The following is a 21,973-nucleotide window of genomic DNA, read 5'->3' as shown; positions in this document are numbered from 1 at the left end:
AAAATATTTAAAAATTAGGAGATGAGTCCTGGAGTTCATTTGAATGCAGGAGCCAAAGGCCCAGGAAGAGTCCCCTTGAAGTGATGTCAATCCCTCCTTCCAATAATAAACGACCATAAAAGAACAGATTCTCTTAAAGTTTTATTAAAGTTTAATGGAATAATTAATACTTTATTTTTTTGTTGTTGTTAAGTCCAGTACAAAAATACAGTTGATGACTTGACAAAAATGGCTCTACCCAGGGCTTTAAGGTTTGCATTTCTCCAACAGTAACAGGGGAAAGCATGCTTCCAGCTAGGGCTGACTCCAAGCACACAGCCATTCCTACACGCACATGCGTGCATCAGGGCAGCCCGGGCAGAAGGGGAAAAGGAATGCAGGGATTCAGGAAAAAGCCCAAGGTTATTCCAGGAGAAAAAGGGTGGTAGTGGGGGAAACATCAGGCTGGTCTTCTCAGCAGGACATAGAATTAATGATCTGCACTAAATATTTATCACTTTGTTTACAAAAATTGAGAACCTGTTTCTGCAATTTTTACATCATAGAAAAGACATTACTGATCTCCATTTACCCTCAAGGTGAGTCTAGTGGGAGGAAATGGTAAAGGACACAAATACTGCAGTGTGAAGAGTGAACTTCCAAGTGGCTCAAGGTTTCTGTCAAAAGGTTTCATTTTTTACATTCAACAACAAATCAACATTTGGGTGAGAGGAAGCAGAAGGAAGTTGGCCACGCTGTGGAGGCCAGCTTCAATCGGCAGAATCCTTCCATACTGGGAGCAAGGCTTTCTGGTTGGTTTCGTTGTTCTGGGTTGAGTCTTCAATGCTCCCATCCCTGCTGCCTTCTTTCCAAAACGTTCACTTCAATGGAAGAAGGGCTTTATATACACACGTGTTACAACTCATCTTCAAGACGTTTCTCTCTGAAAGCATCACCGGTCAGCCTTTCCTGAGCTTCCTTCATCCCCTGAACAACTGTCAAACAAAGAGAAAAAAGGTGTATGATGCAGGTCTTTAATATGTGACATTGGACATTTGCTATGTACTTTCAAATGTTGGGAGAATTGTGAGAAGACCAGATTTGGACCTGGATTTTCATCCTAGCAAGTCATTTATCTCTTTGAATTTGTTTTCTCATCTATAAAATGAGATGCTAGTTCCTTCACACAGGATTATTATGAAAACTGAAAGAGAAGAATGGTAATAAAAATGTTTAAGAAATTATAGGGAGTCTTACAAGGTTAGCAGTTACAGTTAGCAGATCCTACAGGGTTAGAAATCCCCTGTTGGCTAATTCTGTCAAGTTAAACTGCAAAACCACCGGAGAGTGTACAATCTGGGAGTGGGAGTGGCCTAGTAGGGAGATAATGGGCTCCTCCCTCTTGAGTGATCACTCCCACTGAAGAGCACGGAAACCAGAACAGGGCCAGGGGTGGCTAGACAGAAAGACACCCAACAGCAATGTGTGTGGGCTGGATAGTGGAGCCGGTTGGGTTGAACCAGGCTTCAATGCCCATTGACATGTATGAGAGCTAAATGGGATGTGGGACAGACTGGACTAGTCTGTTGCACATACTGGCAAGCAAGGGAACCAGGATAGGGGGCAGGCCTGGTGGGGGTTATTGTGGGTCACTCCCACTAGGCTGCAGCTCCCACTGGTTTATGTGAGAGCCAAGTATGTGCTGGGCAGAATCAGGCTGGATTGCAACACCCATTGGTTCCAGTGGAAGTCAGGGCTGAAAACAGAACCAACCCAGCAAGTGCAATGACCAACATGTGCGTAAGCTGATTGGTGCAATGGACTGTACCAGGCCCTGTACTTGCTAGTACACACAAGAACCTGGTCTGGGAACACCTCAGACATAAGTTTCTTTAGGGATCCCCTCAATCGAACTGCCGACTCAGAACCCTAACCATGAAAAAACAGAAGACAGAACAAATCAATTGCCCCAGCCATATGTAGGCAGTGAAAAACTGGGCAAATATAGACTCTAAGATGAACTGTGTCAATCAGAGGATTCTTTAGTGACCTCATCGTGACTGGAATGGCAGGATTGGCAGAAATTCATAACTGTTGAACTATCAAAACAACTTGAGCAAGACCCTCGGAGCATCAGGGACCTGGGATGATGAGTGGGAGACTGGGTGGGGCTTCTCCCTTTACCTCCCCCTTTGCCCCAGATATAGAAAAACAAATGTGGAAATAATAGTCTTACCCACTTTGCTGTAGCCATTGAACCTTTTTACCCTAATTAACTATGTAAAGAATGTTAAATAAAGAAAAAAAAAAAGAAAGAAAAGAAATCCCCAGTCATAGACATTAGTTATTGATTTAGCTTAAAGACAAGGTGCACGCCCATCTCCTGATTCATCCCCAGATACTCACGACAGCTTAGACTGGACCAGGCCAGAATTGAAGCCCACAGCTCAACTATCTGAGCCATTACCTGCAGCCTCCTAGTGCGCAAAATAGCAGAAGCTGTAGTTGGAAGTAGGGACAGGTCTCAAACCCAGGACCTTCCATATGGGATGCAGCCATCCCAAGTGATGCTTTAACTGCCAAGTCAGATGCCTGCCACGCCCGTAACAGATTGCAGATGTTCATGGGACACTAAGGGGAGTGAATACCACCTCTACTATGTGTTCTGGATGAATGTTGCTTTTATTTCATTTTCTGTGGTGTGTGTGTATATACATGCTGGAAGAACTCATGGTCTTCTCTGAACAGGAAAGTCACAACCACTATCAATTATAAGAAGATATTTCCAATAGGCCATGGACAGGGAAGGTATTTGGAACAAGTGGTTAAGCTGCAGGTTGAGATTTCTGCATTCCACATCAGGGTAGTTGGGTTCAAGTCTTAACTCTGGCTCTCAGTTCCAGCATCCTGCGTGTACAGACTTTGGGAGGCAGTAGATGATGGCTCAACTAATTGGATCCCTGCACCCAGGTCTCAGGCAAACAAGCAAAATCTGGTTGAAGGATCTTAGGTACACTGCAAATGAGCTCTTCTATCTTCGAATATCCCTCTTATGGGTTTAATTTCAAGAAGAGCAGGCATGTGGGCAAACAATTGATTGGTGGCCCTGCACTAGCATCCTAGGTTGAGCTGGGCTCTATAAGTATCAGAAAGCAAATCCACTAGCCCATAAAGGCCAGATGATATAGTCTGCCAGCCCTCTTTTCCTTTACTGTACCTTGCTCAGCACTGACATAGAAATACTTGTAACTTGGGTTTCCGCTTTCATTGATGATCTCGGGACGCACCTTGCCACTGGGATCTATAGGAGAGAAGATAGCACAGAGGTTGCAGTAATTACAGCAGAACTACTTCAAACACTACATGGCTTACTAGGCCCTCTGGTAAATCACACCTGGCCATCCTTGAAGCCTATCATCCCACCATCTGAACCCCTGCCTTTCAGGCTGGAGTTACAAGGACTTCCTTGCCATTCACCAAACACGGCATATACTTCCCCACCCCTAGAGTTTGGTACATGCTGTTGACTTTTCCTGGCATGTTCCCCTGCTTGATGACGGTCAGATCAACATGTTTATTTTTATCGTCTACAGATAACCTGGCAGGATGCAAAGCAAAGATTATGTTGTCATTAAATAACTACTAAAACACTATTGTGGAAAGACATTTGTCTGGTTATACTGCCTCAACTGCACTGTGGAGTTGAGAGTGGGAATGATGGTTAATCTCTGGCCCTAGAGTACTCAGATGCTCAGACAGTGGCTGAATGAGCATATGCAAGGCCCAATTCCTGGCACTTGGCTAATGCAGAAGATTTCCTCAACCTTGCATTCCAAACCTCCAACTCTCCCGACACACTGGCTGGCTGGTTTTGGTTTGGGCATCTCAGTAGTTTCACTACATGGAGTAAGGGGCTTCAGTCATTTCTTTGTTCACCATATCATGGATCCCCATCTGAACATCTTGCACCTTACCTAGGAACAAGATTCGTGGAATATAACCCCCATCAGGGCTGAAATCTTCATCTTTGGGTTCCTCTTCATCCTATGAAGATCAAACACAAGTCTTAAGTTAGCTCATATCATTTCTGTGCCTAAAAACCTGTCGGTGCCTTCTAGAGGCTCTCAGAGCAAAACCTCAGGCTGTGGTTGCCATACATGCTCTGCCTCCTGGGCATTTCTCTAACTCTGTGGAGCACCTGCAGGTCAGTCTTCTTTAACAAACAAGTTTGCCAATGCTGTCATCCAGCAAGCCAGACGTGCTCCTAAAGGTGTCTGGGTTTGCTCTCACCCTCAGCCTGGACATCCCTCCCCTGTTATCAACACGCTTACTCCTCTTTCTGCTGCAGACCGACCCTTGCCCCCTGCAGCCCTTTCTCCTATTTAAAATGGGAAACTATCCCCACCACCCTTTATTTCTAGCATTTATCACCATCATTTTTGTTTATGTCTCTCCTCACTAGAATGTTATTTCAGTGAATGACTGTATCTGCTTTGTTCAGTGCCATAGTCCTAGCACCTACATTAATAACCTGCACACAGTATTTCTTGAACCCAAAAACGAATGAAACTGGCATTTTAGCTGTAATTGCAGAGTTTCAGTCCTCCTTGGAGATATAAACATAATCAGTTTTTATTTTTAAGAAGTTTCTGAAGTTGGAGAATGTTATTTCTATCTTCTGAGAAGGATTCTAATTTACCACAGAGGTAATTAGCAGTTCACGTACGTGGGAAATAGACACCCCATTTCAGGGGTGAAGTGGGAGTCATTTCTTCAGACTGATATAATTTTGCCTTGGTGAGTTATATTGGTGTTCAGGCCAACCATCAGCTCTATAGAAATCCCTTAGGTTTCTCAGTATTAATTGTTAACATGTTCAGGAGATTTCCAGTCCTATGTTTAGGTAAACATTATCTTACAGAAACTTTTGACTGGAACTATCATAAAGCATCTGAGAATCCCTCACTTAAACAAAATGACCTCAAACAAAGCCCAGCTGGTTAACAGTACCTATTTTTATCACTTACTACATTCTTATGATTTGATCAATCACATTATCTCCTTCGGGCCTAAGATGATTTCCCCTTAAAGTGGGAAGAGTACCATTTTAAAAATCCCTTCTGAGATTTGATATTCTATAACCTGGGATTCTAAACTTCATAAAGTCTTCAAGAAGTATTCGAAACATACCTCACAAGGAAATAATTACACATATAAACCCTGCACAAAGTAACTATTCAGATCAACCACATTGTGCACGCAGTTGTGGCCTGAACACATGATTATAGCTTTACTGCAGCTAAGACGTAAAACATGTCAAACCATAAACTAAGGGAGAAAAGGACCTAAAACTGAACTCATTCAATGTCTCCTTCCCTATCTCCTCCCAGAGTAGATTCTGGATGGTTCCCTAACGCATCTGATGCAAGCCTGACCACCAGAGGTCGAGGAAAACACACAGATAGGAAGAGCCAGCTCTGCTAAGTAGTGTTTTCTACTATTAATGATGCAAATTCTAAAATAGAAGTCTCAAAATCATAGCAGAGAGGAAAAACCCTCAGTCTTACCTCAAGATTTACCATGACAAAATTATGAGAGAGTTCTGAAATTTCTGTAGATTCTGCAAATTTGGGCTTTAAAGCTAGGAGGAGAAAAAAAAGATTTTGGGATAGAAGAAAACATCACTGTTACATCCAACCCTAGTAAGTATTAAGCATCACTATTTTTTGGTAGTACAGACATTTGCTAAATTGATTTATATAACCAAAACCTACCCCCCCCCAAAAAAAAAGACAGCTGAATTTTGGTCCTAATTCTACCATTTATTTATTTGGCTATCTGTAAGACTTTGTGAGACTTCCTCCCTCTGAAATTTCTACCTCATTTATAAAATAAGGATGAGATAAACTGTACAAGGAATTAGTATTCCAGGAAGTTATGGTACTAGGCAGTATGCGTCTCCTACTTCCAAATGAAAGTAGGACTCCAAGTGAAATTTATAAATACACTTCTAGGTTTTCTACCTTTCCCTATGCTTACATCATGATAGGAAAGTAAACATATAACTTGTGCTAAGGAACTATACTATTGTGATAATGTTCAGAAAAAAAAATGGTGGGGGGAAAAGAGGGAGGAAGGTAAGAGTGAAGTTTTGCACACCTACAAAACTATATGGTGGAAAACAATTTTAAAAAGATAATGGCACATGAATGAATGAAAGCATTACTATTAGTTTTACTTTGATTTATTTATTTGGGCCAACACAGTAGACTAGCTTAGAGGCTAAAGTCCTCGCCTTGCACATCCTGGGATCCCATAGGGGCACCAGTTTTAATTCCGGCAGTCCTGCTTCCCATCCAGCTCCCTGCTTGTGGCCTGAGAAGGCAGTCAAGGACAGCTCACTGGACACATCCTCTGCTGCTTTCCTAGGCCATGAGAAGAGAGTCTGATCAGAAGTGGAGCAGCCAGGACAGGAATCTGTGCCTATAGGGGATGGTGGAGTCACAGACATAGGACTAGCCTTGCAACATCACCATAAGTGGCCACCTCCCTTTTATTTTTCTTATTTTTACAGCTACATTTTAGTAACTTCCAATAATAGAAAATAGAGTAACAACATTCTGCTACATACATATTATGACGTTAATTATATACACTAATTATACTTCTTTTCCAACTAGGATTTTTATTAAGTGTAGCAAACCAAAGAAAAGAAAAAAATCTGCCTGGGGAAAGCACAGGTGTTATAGCTACACCAGCACAAACCACCTTGGATCATTTGCTTCCAATTTCCTCCAGGAAGATTTCCTTAACCATGGGTCAAGTCTCTCACTGTATGGTTTTCAGCTTCCTTTATTTTATTACTTAAATCCATCCTGTATATAACTCTTAATCAACCCATTCTCTAAGCTCCCTGCAAAACTAACTGTTGATTTGATTAAGGTAAAAGATTTTGTTGTGTGAAATGTTCAAAAAGTTCACAGAAAACAGACTTAAAAGTTCAGGGTATGAGCCTAGGTTTTAAGATGTTGTTTGGGATCTGTTATGCTATCCCGTTATGAAGTCCCTGGACTAAATTCTCTGCTGAACTACTGATTCTAGCTTCTTGCTAATGCTTACTCTGCAAGGAAGGCGGAAGGTGATGTTAACCAGGTGAGGAACGTGGATTGGGTTCCTGTCTCCTGGTTTTAGTGTGGCCCATCCATGGTCAATGTAGGCCTGCAGATGTGACCTGAGAGGTAAATTCAGCGTTAGGTGCTTAGCCTAGTGGAGAATACTCCAAACTCACACATCAGCATGCCTGGTTTGAATCCTAGCTCTAGCTCCTGATTCCAGCTTTTAACAACATGAGAATGGTTCAAGTAATTTGGTTCGTTTCAACTGCTTGGGAAACCTGAATTGCCACCTCAGCTTTTGGCTCCAGCCCCAACTACAGGAGGTTTGGGAGGGTAAATGAATAGGGACTCTCTTTCAGAGATGGACAGAGTGAGAGAACAGAGAAAAAGATTATTTTGGTTGCACAAAAGTTTAAATCTATACAGTTTTTTCATAATATGCATTTTTTGGCATGACTTTTTGATGACTCCCCTCTTCCTTCGGTATTCCTTAAAACAATCACAAGGGCTAGGCTCTAAAAAGTTGGTGCTAATATTTGTTAAATATGAACAACTGGCAACACATCTGAAGTTTCATTATAGACTGAGCACTCACACTTACCTTTGCAAGCTCCACACCATGACTTATGGATAATCACCATCAGGGGCAATCCACTTAAAAACAGCACAACAAAGACATTATAATCTGGTCATTCTTTTTGAAACAATCTCTAATAATAAACAACCAGTTCATGGGAACAAAGATTAACGTACAGACATGCAGAATGACTTCAACAGGGATGAAGTTTACAACAAAATCTAAATATTCAGTAACAAATTATATCACAACAAAATTATGGGTAAACTCTGACAATTCCGCAAAGTTTGCAAAGTATGGCTGTAAAACTAAGAAAATATTGTGGAAAAGAAGGAAAACATCAAATTACACTATTTTAAAATGTTTAACACTTTAGACCATTACTAAAGAATTTGAAAATCTTTCATTGTTATATTAAATAAAATGCCTAAATGTAAAATTAAATCTCTATTCTAGTTTTAATTATAGAGAGAAAGCAATTCAATATTATCTGTAGATGATGGAACTATAAGCTTTTCCTTATACTTTTATATTTTCTAGTTTTTCTACAATTAAAGTTTCATAACCAAGGAAGGAAAAGTATACATTTGTTTTGTTGTTAAAACAATGAGCAGCATAACCTGGATTGGCTAGATGAGGTCCCAAGCTCTGAAGGCAAAGTTGTCAATGTAGGCAGCCACTGGCTTTCTCTATCGCACACCCTCTTGCATCACCATACATTGTACAAAAACTACAACTGCACTTCTGTCTACAACCACCTTCCTTCCCTTGGCTTCGACCTTCCCAAGAGCTCATAGCTATCTCCATATCCACTGCCCGAGACATTGACTATTATGGATAGCAAATACTTACAAAGCATTTAATACAGGCTGGGCACTTTTCTATATACAAGTGATCTAACAAGTATTGAGTTACTCAGCTACCACACCTTAGGCCTTTTCGAAATCTGGGATGGACAGATTCCTCTAGTACCTATACAAGCTTGTAACCCTAACAAGCAAGGAAAGTTTAAGTGGGTAGTGGGATTTAGCTAACCATACCAGAGTGTATTTATTGTGCTATATGCTTATACGTATGATCTCATTTGAATTCTTAGAACCCTACAATAGGTATATTTAATGATCTCAAAATAGAAGTATGTGACCCTCACAAGATTAAATATTTAGCTACCTTGCTTCTGTCACTTACTAGCTAACTCAAAAGTCTAATTCCAATACCAATATTGCATTACTTTAATTTAGAATGTCAATCCAGAGGGCTGACATTGTGGTACAGCAAGAAAAGCCATTGCCTGTGACACCAGCATCCTACATGGGTGCCGGTTCAAGCCTTTGCTGCTTCATTTCTGATCCCTGCTAACACACCTGAGGAAGTAGAAGATGGCAGAAATGCCTGGTTCTCTGCACCCACTCAAGGGTCCCAAGCTCTCAAAGCAAACAAGCTAACATTGGTAGCCACTGGCCTTCTCCACTACACAAAGAAGCACCTGGCTCCTGGCTTAGGCCCAACCCAGCCCTGGCCATTGTGGCCATCTGGGGAGTGAACCAGTGGATGGAGGACCCCTCTTTCTCTGCCTTTCCCCTTCTCTATCTCTGCCTTTCAAATAAATTATTTTTTTAAATGCAGATACAGAAGCTGTGACAGAACAAGATGTGCCTACTGCTTCCTTTCCCTGACCCGCCTGTCAATTCTCTCCTAGAGCTCAACAGGCATTTTCTCTTATAAACAAAAACAGGAAAACAAAAACAGGGCATGGAACAGCAGCTTTGCAGCTAAAGTACTTGCTCTGCCAAGATCCCATATGGGCACCATGTTGTGTCTCTGCTGGTGGCCTGGAAAAGCAGTAGAGGATGGTCCAAAGCCTTTGGGATCCTGTACCCCCACAGGAGACCCAGAAGTTCCTGGCTCCTGGCTTCAAACTGGCTCAGTTCTGGCTGTTGTGGCCGCTTGGGGAGTGAACCAGTGGATGGAAGATTCTCTCTGTAAATCTGCCTTCCCAATATAAATACATTTTTAAACAAACCCAAACCTGGACAATTCATAATCCCAAGGTTGTTCCCAATCCAATCAATCATCAAACAGCTTAAAATAAAGGTTGGAAAAATCTCTTGAGGTAGACTGTGCATACCTCTGTTTCACATATAAATCTTCTCTTGCCTATTGGAAACATAAGGTGGTCCAGATCACCCGATCAGCACTCACCACTGATCAAGACGGGCATCCGCCCCACTTCTTAACAGCACGCATACATTAGAATGCCATACTGCTTCCTTCCTCCTGTGCCGGTCACATCCATCCTTCTAGAGCAGGGACTGGATTTTGTAAGCCAAATGCAGCTAGTTCCCCGTCTCCTATTCGGTGGCCCTTAAAGTATTTTATTTATTTTTCAATAATTGAAAAGCAAATTTAAAGAATATTTTGTGACACGTTAGACTTACTAAATATTGCCCACATTTCGGTGTCCATGGTTTTAGCACACATTTCTCATTTGTCTGTTTCTACACTACCAACATGCTATGCTGCGTACAGTTTGAATATTTACTACTTGACCCGGCTAACCATCGTTATAAAGCAATTGCTCACATATTGGTTATTTGCGTACGGTGCTCCCAAAACACCTCCCGGACAGATGATCCTTCTCCCGACTGGGCTCCCAGTCAGCATCCTTTCACCACCTGCCCCTGTAATCCCACATCATCCATTTACTTGGTCTGTTTTTCGCTTAACAATTTCTTAAAGGCAAACAGTACCTAATTTGTCTTTGAAAATCACAGGCACTGGTAAAACAGGTACCTACTATTTGCCCAATGAATCCAAGTGACTCAAACATGTGCTTGGAAATGCGGCACAGGAGTTGTCTAAACATAATAGCTATAAGAAAGAACAAGCAAATTCGACTCCCATTAAATGCATATAACACTACAGCCCATCCAACTACTACATTAGGTTAAACACCACGTGGAACGGTTATTACAACGCTCTACTTTCAAATATTTTTATTAAAAGAAATAATTTAGTTCCATGTTCACAAAAACCAAAGCTTCCTAAGGATAGAAACCAATGGATTCAACTTTGAACCCAGTGTGAAGATAGAAACTAGTGAAAAGCAAGTATAGAATTTAAAAACTGCATGAAGGAAACAGCAGTGTAGACACAGATCTGTCTGTGCTTCAGTTTCTGTTCAAAATCTCAATGATCCAGTCGGCACTCCCACATGGCAGGTGCAGCAGGTCAGCTGTCTGAGCCATCCCCAAGAATCCGATTCGAACCAACGCTATCCACCTGAGCGCGGATTCTCTCAGCTAGTTCTTCATTCTCAGCGTGCCTGTCAACTCCCTTGGGCCGGGCCGGGCCAGGCAGTCAGAAGCTTCGAGACCCTGGCAACGGAGCAAAGCCCACGCTCCATCGGACCCAGGCTTCTCCCTTGGTCCCCTTGGACTTAGCGCAGGCTCCGGCTCAGGTACTGAAGAAACATGTTGGCCAGCTGGGGCAGGTTCTCGTGGTTCGGATGCATTTTGGTGTAGGAAATAAACTGGCGACGGAGGCGACTCAGTTCGGCCAGAGTCCAGGGCCGGGTAAACAGCAGCTGCTCCGTGGTGCCGGGAAGCGTAAGCAAGTCCCCGGGAACGGCGCTCTTTTGCGCTTCCATCAGGCCGGTCAACACCTGGCTGGTGGCCTGATCCAGCTGGTGCAGAAAGCTGCCGGAGGCGAGGGGTTGGGACTGCGTGGACTGATGGGGTGGGGGGGCCCGGTTCTCAAACAGGGCGGCTTGGATCTCCGCCAAGGGCAACGGCTCCTCCAAGCCCACCACGGTGAACAAGGGCCGGTCCCAGCGGTTCCGGGAGTCGGGGGCTTCAAACCGCAGAGCTAAGTCCTCCAGGGCGCCGGTCACAGGCTCTGGGGACGGCTCGGCCCCCGGGCTCCCGAGGGCCGGCGTGTCCTCGAGCTCCGTCGGCACGTCCAGCCCGGAGCTCGCCGCCTTGGGTCCCCCGTTCACCTCCTCGGTGCGCGGCCGCCAGCTGCCCGGGACGCCCCGGCTGCGACTCCCCTGGACCCCCGCTCCCGGCTCCGGGGCTGCCCGGCCGCCGCGCCCCGGCTGCACGCAGTAGACCAGGCAGAGAGGGGTGCGCGCCGCCCGCGCCAGGCAATAGAGCTCGTAGCGGAAGCCCTTGATGTGGTTCAGCGAGTCCAGGATGACCACGTCGTGGCGATTCAGATGCCGCTCCACCGAGGCCCGCAGGGCGCCGCGCAGCGCCTTCTCGCGGGCCGAGTCCCCGTACGCGGCCGCATCCTCGGTCCCCAGCACCGAGGCGTCGTCCACCACGTGCACCGCGCGGCCCTCGGCCGCCAGCGCCGCGCGCAGCTGCTCCGCACGCCGGCTCTTGCCGCTGGCGGGAAGCCCGCACAACACCACCAGCGGCATCCCGTCAGCCGGCGGCCATGTGCCGCTCCCCGGCCACAACTTCCGGGTGGCCCGCGGCTCCGACGTCAGCCGGAAGTGCACACTGCACTTCCTGTCTCCCGTGACCACCCTGCGGTTTCTACGGCAACGGGAGCGTCCTGCCAAGGAGGCGCCCGGCCAGCTTTCTCACACACTGAAAAGGCACGCCCCAAGTCACAGGTCTCAGGAGAATGTGATCTCTCTGCGGCTTAGCAGCACGCCCATCTATTTATTTAACAAAACCGTAATGAGCCTTAGATACCGCAACAACATTTGGGGAGTTCTCCCACTCTCCTGTAAAATGTTTATTTTGTTACCATCTCCATCATTCTGCATCTCCACAGCAAGAAATTCATCAGAGGTGGACATGACACAGTTTCCCCCAACAGACCCAGGAGTTGAGAGGGAAAAATCAGTCCCCCACAGTCGGCAATAAATGCTATAATGGGCAAGATGTAACTTAGACTACGAAGGAACAGAAGAGCAGAACCAGCTGCCCAGAAACATCACTGAAGACTCCGGAATTGTCATTTGATTTACAACTCGAAAGCATGAAAGGCACGTTTCTCCTAGTCTATCTCCGATAAACAAAAACAACAATAAAAAAGGTTTTGTTTGTTTTACTATCAGTATCTCCCAAATAGTGCATGGACATATTTAAAAGTACTTGTTTACCTAAAAATTCCAACTTACGGGGCAGGTGTTTGGAGTGCCTGAGGGTGGCGCCCTGACTCTGTCCTGGATCCCAGCTTCCCGTCTACTGCACAACATGACAAGATGGAAAGCTGCCAGTGATGGTTGAGTCATCCACTTGGGAGACCTGGATCAAGCTCCTCCCTTCTGCCATCACCCTGGCCCAGCCCTAGCCATTGCAGGCATCTGAAGAATGTGATTGTGGCTATTAACGCCCTTTGTCTCTTTCTCTACTTCTCAAATGAAAAAAGAAACAAAGAAATTTGAGGAGGCATCCTTTATTCTTGTTTGCTAAGTTTCGGAGATCTGCTCGTGCAGAGGCACAGAACCCACAGGATCTGCTCTGGGAACAACATGCACTACGGCTTGCCAGGAGCAGGGGCGTGAATACACCTGTGCAAGTATGCGTCTGTGGGACGCCAGCGTAACAGAGAGTGTACAGCGTAAGAGAGCATTCAGTTAGCTTTGCCACTGACTAGTGCTGGCAGTTTATGTAACTTTTCTATACTTCAACTCATTCTTCCAACCCAAACCCTAACAAACGCCCTTGTTTTATGTCTCAGCAAGCTAAGCTGCTGCTTGCAAGGCCAAATATCTCATGTTAGAGGTCTGCTTCATGTCTCAGGCACTGTGCTTCTCTGATCCAGCTTCCTGCTAATGCGGCAGAAGGCAGCAGCAGATAGCCCACGTGCTGGGATTCCTGCCACACATATGGGACATCAGCATGGAGTTTCTGCCTCCTGGGTTCAGCCTGACCAACACTTGGCTGTTGCAGCCATTTGGGGAGTGAATCAGCAGACAGAAGATCTTTTTGTCTGTGCTTCTCTCTGTAAATCTGTCTTTCCAATAAAAATAAATAAAAATCCCACATACAGTGATGTCATAGGGTTAGGGTGTCACAGGTTGCTGGAAAGATTAAACCAATTTGTGCAAACTACTTAGACCAGCACTTTGCTTTCCCCCTCCCTGCCGCTGTGATGATTACGATTCTCCCCCTTAGCTACTAAGACATCTGTGTGTAAGCTACATAAACCTCCTCAGGACTTGAGACCATTCAACTAGTGTCTGGTGGGCAGTACAGTACACTGGTTCACAGTGCAGCCTCCAAGGTCCACATGCCTGTGACTGAATCTTGGCCCTACCAAGCTGTGTGATCGTGGGCCAGTTACTTTCCTGCTCTGTGCCTTCGCTCGCTCAACTCTAAAACGAAGGTGACAAGAACACTCAATTGTTGTGAGAACTGAATGAGTTAATCCGTATAAAAAGGAAGCACTTGGCCAAAGTTAGCGAGTAGTAGTGCTGCTGCTGTTGCTAGGCAACCATTCAGCCAGCTGCCCTGGCTAACTCTTTTACCTGAACACCAAGTTGATAGCTAGGGAGGGTTTTATCAGCATAAACGGCATCGTACCTGGCAGCTGCTTCTCTCTTCCCGTCCTCGAGTGTCCTCCAATGAATGTGATCTCCAAAACCTGGAAGGAAAAGAGCACTGTAAACATCCACAGAGTGAACAAACAGCCCAGACCCAAGAAACAAGTGAGCGTGGCCCGTTCACAGACAGCCACGGAAAAGGTACCCTCCCGTGTGGCCTCTGGTCAGCTCCTAGCTCCACTGCTTTCTGGGTGTGTGGGATGACGCCACATCCTGCATCTTAAGCCTCATCCCTGTCAAGTGAGAGAACTCCATTCTAATCGATCATTTCTAAGGAGATTAAACAATGACATGAGATGCTTTGCAAACGATCACAGAGTATGCCAACAATATTGAAAGAATCAGAGTTTTCCAAAGAGTAAACATTCATCCAGTTGTAGCTAATCATAAGCAGTGGAAGGTGGTAACCGAAACAGCTGGGTCTGTGAAGTCCTGATTCTTCATCTTGCTGTCCTCTGTAAAATCAAGACAATAAAACTTGCTTCTGAGTCTTGGCATAAAGATTAAATCACATGGGCCTAGCGGCGTGGCCTAGTGGCTAAAGTCTTCACCTTGAACACGCCAGAATCCCATATGTGTGCCAGTTTTAATCCCAGCAGCTCCACTTCCCATCCAACTTCCTGCTTGTGGCCTGGGAAAGCAGTTGAGGACAGCCCAAAGCCTTGGGACTCTACCCATGCGGGAGACCCGGAAAGAAGTTCCTGGCTCCTGGCTTCGGATCAGCTTAGCACCGGCCATTGTGCTCACTTGGGGAGTGAATCATCGGATGGAAGATCTTCTTCTCTGTCTCTCCTCCTCTCTGTATATCTGACTTTGTAATGAAAATAAAATAAATATTTAAAAAAATGATTAAATGACATAATAGATTTTAAGCTATTGCTGCTGTTCTCACAGTTCAGTCAGAGTGGAGCCTGTGCCATGGTGAGGCAGGTGCCACCCCCCACAACCTCATTTTCACGTGGTTCCCAAGATCCTACAAGCAAAGGTACTGTGACTTCTTTACATGTAGTGTATACTTTCTTCTCTCCAGACATTCACAATTGCTACTATTTCTGCCTTTTCTCATTCTTACTCCTCATGTATAGGCCTCCTGAGGGCATTTCCTTTGGTAAATCTTGCCTGACTCCCTAAAAACTCAATCCTTAAACCATTACTGCACTTTCCAGGCTGAATTACAGATGTTCCTGGATATGATCCAGCTCTCTTAGTCCAAGGAAAATTCCCTAAGGCAGACCCTATTAGTCATCTCCATCAAATTTCCCAAATATTTTTTTTCTAAAAAAGACTTTTTGGGGCTAGCACAATGGCTTAATTTGTTGATCCTCTACCTGTAAGCATTAGCATCCCATATGGCTGCTTCACTTCCCATCCAGCTCTCTCCTTATGGCCTAGGAAAGCAACAGAGGATGGTTCAAACCTTTGGGACCCTGCAGCTGCATGGGAGACTTGGAAGAATCTCCTGGCTCCTGGCTTCAGATCAGCTCACCCAAATGGCCATTGCGGCCATTTGGGGAGCAAACCAGCAGTGGATGGATGATCTTTCTCTGTCTCTCCTTTTCTCTGCCTTACCAATAAAAACAAAATTTATTTATTTGAAGGAGTTACAGTGGGACTGAGGTGGGGAAAAAAGAATCTTTTGTCTACTGGTTCATTTCCCAGATGTCTGCAATGGCTAGCACTGGTCAGGTTGAAGCCAGGAGCTTTACCCAAGTTTCCCACATGAGTGGCAGGGACCAAGCTCTTGGACCATCCTCTGCCACTATGCTTGGTGCATTGGCAGGAGCTGGATAGGAAGTAGGACAGCTGGGACATGAGCCAGGGCCTGTATGGGATGTTAGCATTGTAGGCACAAGCTTGCTCACTAAGCTTCAATGCTGGCCCCAATTATCCTTATGTATTTAGCAATACTCATGACCTTAGTAACTACTCAGTAAAATATTACTGGACAGATGGATCTGATTTAGGCCACATCCCACAAAAGACTTTGTGTCCAAAAAGCATTAGTGATCATAATAAAGCTACCTGCTATTTACTGGCCTGTTTATATGTACACAGCATGCTTTAAGCTTTTCCTCACTTAAACCTGGCCTTGGGGCCAGCACTGCAGCCCAGTAGTAAAGCCACCTCTTGTGTCCCTGGCATCCCATACTTAGTGCCCATTCAATTTCCAGCTGCTCAGTCTATGATCCAGCTTCCTGCGAATGTGCCTGGGAAGGCAGAAGATGGCCCAATGGAGTTTCTAGGTCCTGGCTTTGGCTGTCACATTCATTTGGGGAGCGAATCAGAAGACAGAAAGTCTCTCTCTGCCTGTCTTTGTATCACTGCCCTTCAAATAAATAAATATTAACAACAAAAAAATTCACTTTGATCTTTAACTTCCTGTTGCCTCAGTTTCCTACAGTTAAGACGGGTATGATAACTATCTCATAAAACTATTCCTGAATATTATAAAAAACATAGGTTAAAAACTTAGCATCATGTTTAGTACATAACAAATGATGTACTAATCTTCAATGGTAACAAATTCTTGGTCGACACTTTTGAGGTTCTGAGAAGTCACATAACCAGGTCACATAGCTGCTTAATAGCCAAACTGGGATTGAAACTCCAATCCTATGTGCCTTTTTGGTTCCTACACTTGTCTCATAGAACTTTCTTTCCCAGAAATAAATGCAAAGAACGTTTCATCAGGGCTACCACAGAGAAATAAAAGCCCATCCAAACCAGTACACAGAGGTAGGATCCAAACAAATCAGCATCATTTTAAATTCCCAACAATATGGAGAGCTGGCAAAAGGACTGTGACACACCCCAAGCACCTAAAGTCTAACCCTGAAGAGTGAACTCAGGAGGATGCCCAGGGGAACTGAAAGGTGCCTCACATGAGCACCATCGCTCTACTCATCAATACCTAAACAGACAACGGAATTCTGCTTTGTGGGGATGCCTGATGACTAACTATCCATCCACAAAACAATGACATCCTAGATAAATCAGATTTTTAGGATGGACTCGCTGTACCCACAGTAATCTCTCCACAAAGTAAACTAAAACTAGACAATGAGCAATGAGCAACAAGAAGGCCCTGAAAGCAAACGCAACCTTATGTCAACCTAACCCTTCAAAAAGAACAGAGTGATTCCAGGCCAGTGGTATTCCCAGGCTCCAGAAGAGGCAAACACCAAACCTGTCTAGAGCAAAGCAGCCTCTACTTTAGGCCTCCAGAGGAGCCAGAGATTCAGTCACAGGATACCCAAAACACCAGAAAACAAGTCACCACAGGCAAGGGCTCAAGTACCAAATAGATCTGCACACTGGCATTGTGGCATAGTTGGTTAGGTCAAGTCCATAGACCATATTGGATTGCTTGGGATCCTGCACCCATGTGGGAGACCCGGAAGAGGATCCGGGCTCCTGGTTTTGGATCGGCGCAGCTCCAGCCATTGTGGCCACTTGGTGAGTGAATCTTCAGATGGAAGATCTTCCTCTCTGACTCTCATCCTATCTATAGGTCTTTCTTTCCAATAAAAACAAATAAATCTTTTTTTTTTAAATTGAAAGTAAAATCCTTTTTTTTCCCTTTCAAACATGGCTTAAAAGGCTACAGTGTTTACTTCATTATTAAAACCATCAACTTCCTGGAACCACCCATAATCACACCCATCCAACAGAACATCTGAAGACAGTCCAGCTTTCCACAGTGGCCCCTGCAGAGCCCATTCATGCCAGTTATCTGCAAAATAAATTAAACATTCTACATCAGAAGCTCTTTCACTAAAACACTGATTAGAGAAGAAAAGCAGTAAGTTCTAAATATTTACATCAGAATTTCCAAGTTTTTCAACCTACAACTGTTTTAACCGGTCTAAAATAAGAACATCAGACAAATATTATCCACCTCCTCCCAGCTGGTTAAATAACAAAAGGTCAACTTCAGAGCTGAAGGCCAAACCTCTAACAGGGAAAATTGTACCACAGGGGTAGAATAACACAGACTAAATAATGTCTGCCTGTAGCCAAACAGAGCCACTTAATATTTTCACAAATGCAAAATACTGAGGCTGGAGCCATGTCTTAGTGTATTAAGCAGGCACCAGTTTGTATCCCAGCTCCTCCACTTCTGAAACCAGCTCCCTACTAATGCGCCTGGGAAAGCAGCAGAAGATGGCCCAAGTGCTAGGGTCCCTGTGAAGCATGTTGGAGACTCACATGGAGTTCCTGGCTCCTGGTATCTGCCTAGCCCAATCATTTTTTGGTCTTTTGGCTAAGATTAAGTGCAGCCTGGCCCAGCTCTGGCCATCGCACCTATTTGGGAAGTGAACCAGTGGATGAAAGATTTCTCTGTCTCTCCCTCTCTCTCCGTGTAACTCTATCATTCAAATCAATAAATCTTTTAATAATAATTAATTTCAAAAATCCATACCAAAGAGGTATCTAAAGGTTGAAATACTAATTCCTTTCAGGAATAATTAAATATAATTTTATGAGAAGAAATAATAGCACTTAACACTTACAAAAGATTTTCCAAGCATGTGGCACAATATTGAATGCTTTCTATTTTTTTGTTTTTTATCAAATTTTCATCACCTCTATGCCAGGTTGCCCTTCCTTCTGCTCCCCTAGTTATCTGGTATGACCCTGCCCAAAGCACCTAGCACGTGGTCTCATCATTGTCATCTTACTTGTCCTGGTAAGCTGAAAAAGGACAGGAAGCACAACAATAATACTTACCACTCATTTGTTCTCTGGACAAAATATTCCTGCGCATGAACATGACAGAAGTGGTCCCGACTCACTCTAGTAGGCACCACTTCTTCCCAAAACTGGTTGCAACAGCATCTCCTGTTTCCACATATAGTCTCCTTACAATGTGACATCAACATCTCTCCCACTGGAGATGGGAATGTCAATATCCCTTCTCCTTGGAACTTGGAAGGCTGGAGGACAAAAACAGCATACATATCCACCTTGTTCTAACGTGGCACTGACGCCTGTCAGGTTGCCACACTGTGAGGAAGTCCACAAGTGCCTATGCAGAAAAGACCACATCACCAGCTCAGCTCAGATCTCAAGCATGCCCAAGAACAGTAAGCCTTCCCCACCGTGCCTCCTGCAAAGTCCTACCACAGACTCACGAGACACCTGTGTATTCTTTCTGCCTTTAAATGGTTAAGTGATTTCTTATGGAACTAGACTAACTAGGATAATTATGCAGAACCTAACATCTAACAAGGAATAGATACTGACTATGTGCCTTTGGATATTGCTTATACTTAACATAGCAACTGAGCACATTATGTGCTGAAGATTTGGGGTAGTTATAGCAATCTGCAGATGAGGCACAACAAATTCAAACTCACATCTAAACTCACACACTTAATACTATATTCTTCTAGGGCTCGTGCAGTGACCCAACAGGCTAATCCTCCACCTTGCAGTGCCGGCATCCCATATGGGTGCTGGTTCTAGTCCCGTCTGCTCCACTCTAGCCTAGGAAAGCAACAGAGGATGGCTCAAGTCTTTGGGCCTCTGCACTAACCTGGGAGACAGGAAAGAAGTTCCTGACTGCCAGTTTCAGAGCTGGGAGCTCCTCCCATTATAGCCATTTGGGGAGTGAACCAGCAGATAGAAGTTCTGTCTTTCTCTTCTCTCCGTAAATCTGCCTTTCAAATAAAAACAAATCATATATACATATATATAGTCTTCTGTCCACAACATTTTTAGAAAATACATGTCTGTTCTAAAACAGGAACATCAATACTGAAATCTCTGGCCTAGGGCACCTGCAGGTGCAGTTTCACCACCAAAATACCACAAATAGCTTTCTCAAGAATGTCTTCCCTGGCACTCCTAGTTCAGATAATTCCTGTTCCCCCTGCAGCTTTCCCACTTCTTATTCCACTGCATTCTCTTTCCAGCGCTTATCCCCACCTGAAGCTGTCTGGTATAATACTTTGTTCCTGGGTCCACTGAAGCGGCACCCTCATCTGTTCTCTGTACAGCTGTGTCTCCTGTGCCAGGACAGTTTCAGAAACGTGGCAGACCAAGAACTATTTACTGAATGAAGGTGTGACAGCATTCAAACGGACTAAACATGCAACCTCATTTCCCCAACATGTGTGCACACAGGAAGGATAAGAAAAAAAATATTGAAAACAATAGCATATTACTCAATATAACTAGTCAATACAAAAAGAAAATGGAAGGGTATTGGAGATTCATGCTATAATTTACCTGGTTAGAAAAGTAGAAACCCTAAGCTTACACAGCCAAACCATTTTCAACTAAGGAAGAGTTCATGAAGAGAAAAGCATGCTAGCTTGGAATGAAGATGCAGAAATGGGGCAGGGAGAAGTCACAATCCTGACGTCCATTCAAAATCACTGAAATCTCAAAACAGATGTCGTTTCTTAAGACACACTGGCTGAATCACATCAAAGACAAGTGTGGGTGACCCTCCAACGAGACACATCTTACTGTGGTGCAAGTGCTGTGTGCCCAGCGCGAGGACGAGGTGGTCACCCAACTCCTCAGTGATAACGCTTTAACTTCAAGCGAGGGGAGTTCGCATTTACAGGTCGAAAGGTGGCCGCTCCCGAGGACCTGACACATGCCAATAAAGCATGCAGACCTCTTTTGCTTTTCCTAGTTTCAGGGTTCTTCCTTCCTCCAACCCACGAATTGAGAGGCCTCACAGCACCACTTCCCATGGTACTCCCCAGAACCGCTCACTACTTCCTACTCCAATAAACCCTCAAACTCCAGGAGCGTTTGGGGACCCTAACGAGAGATCCGGAGTGGCCCAAGAGAGGGGAACGACGTTAGGGCAAAGAAGAGGGTTCCATACAGAGTAGGTGCCCGAGAGCAATCAAGGTAACAACGTGATCTGACCCTTTCCAAGCCCAATGTGGCCGTCAGAAGAGGTGACGAGGAGCAGCAAACTGAAGCCCAGCAAACAGGTGGCCCCTAGACGAGCCGGCATCTCCATGGTCGCAGATGCGCGGGACCTCACGGCGCTCAGTAGACGCAGGGGCTGAGTCCCGAGTCAGCACCCGCCACTCCTCGGCTGCCGCTCGACTCAACCCTTAGCCTTCCCAGATTGTTTTTTTTTTTCTCCCCCAAACTCCGACGGAAGTGATGTTAGACGGATGTGGGTGGTGCCTTCGGGGTCCCCAGAGGGGCAGGAGTGAATTTAAAGGTACCGTTCACGCAAAAGGTTGCGCGGGTAGCTCTCAGTCTCGAGTAGCTTTCGCTGGGTTCTGCACGTCTTGGGTCCGGTGACGAAAAACGAGGCCCCAGGCGGGAAGATGTTCAGGAGAACCGTTGCTGGCGGCGTCTCCAGGCTAGCCCCTCCCCCCGCCCGCCTAGAAAAGCTGCACTGAATATTCCAAATGCAGAATACGGGTGGGTCAGGGCTGCGGTTCCCAGAAATGAGCAGGTTGCCTCTTTCCCCCTCCGTAAAAACTGGAAACCGGGTTGTCTAGGCTCCTATTCCGGCCTCTAAAAAGACTTGGCAAATCCGTTCGGCGGGTTCCGTGTCTCCTGCCTGGCAGGCATGCCCTTTCCCACTACAGAAGCAGCTGTGAACCTCTTCCTCCCTTGTTGCATGATCTACTCGAAGATGGTGCAACCAGCTGATGCAAGCTCCAAGAAAACGAAACTTGGCGCTTCGGATTGCAAAACTGACCACGGTGGACTTAGGGAACCAGGACATAAGTCACCGCCAGCATTTTAAGTGTC

General features: G+C 45.0%; 1 protein-coding gene across 1 annotated transcript; it reads right to left on the bottom strand.

Moving 5' to 3' along the window:
* Positions 1–128: 128 nt before the first annotated feature.
* Positions 129–21,374, bottom strand: TXNDC12 (thioredoxin domain containing 12). The gene is made up of 7 exons (XM_040978546.1): positions 21,125–21,374; positions 14,214–14,274; positions 7,696–7,748; positions 5,547–5,620; positions 3,954–4,023; positions 3,197–3,280; positions 129–974 (listed from the first exon to the last, which is right to left on the bottom strand). The coding sequence occupies exons 1-7, from the start codon at positions 21,219–21,221 to the stop codon at positions 895–897; spliced, it is 519 nt and encodes a 172-aa protein (XP_040834480.1). The 5' UTR covers positions 21,222–21,374; the 3' UTR covers positions 129–894.
* Positions 21,375–21,973: the final 599 nt, after the last annotated feature.

The sequence above is a fragment of the Ochotona curzoniae genome, unplaced genomic scaffold (assembly GCF_017591425.1).
Source record: "Ochotona curzoniae isolate NIBS_2020 unplaced genomic scaffold, NIBS_Ocur_1.0 contig_291, whole genome shotgun sequence".
Lineage (NCBI taxonomy): Eukaryota > Metazoa > Chordata > Mammalia > Lagomorpha > Ochotonidae > Ochotona > Ochotona curzoniae.
The sequence above is the reverse complement of the archived record's forward strand: the minus strand, read 5'-3'. Positions and strand labels throughout refer to the sequence as shown.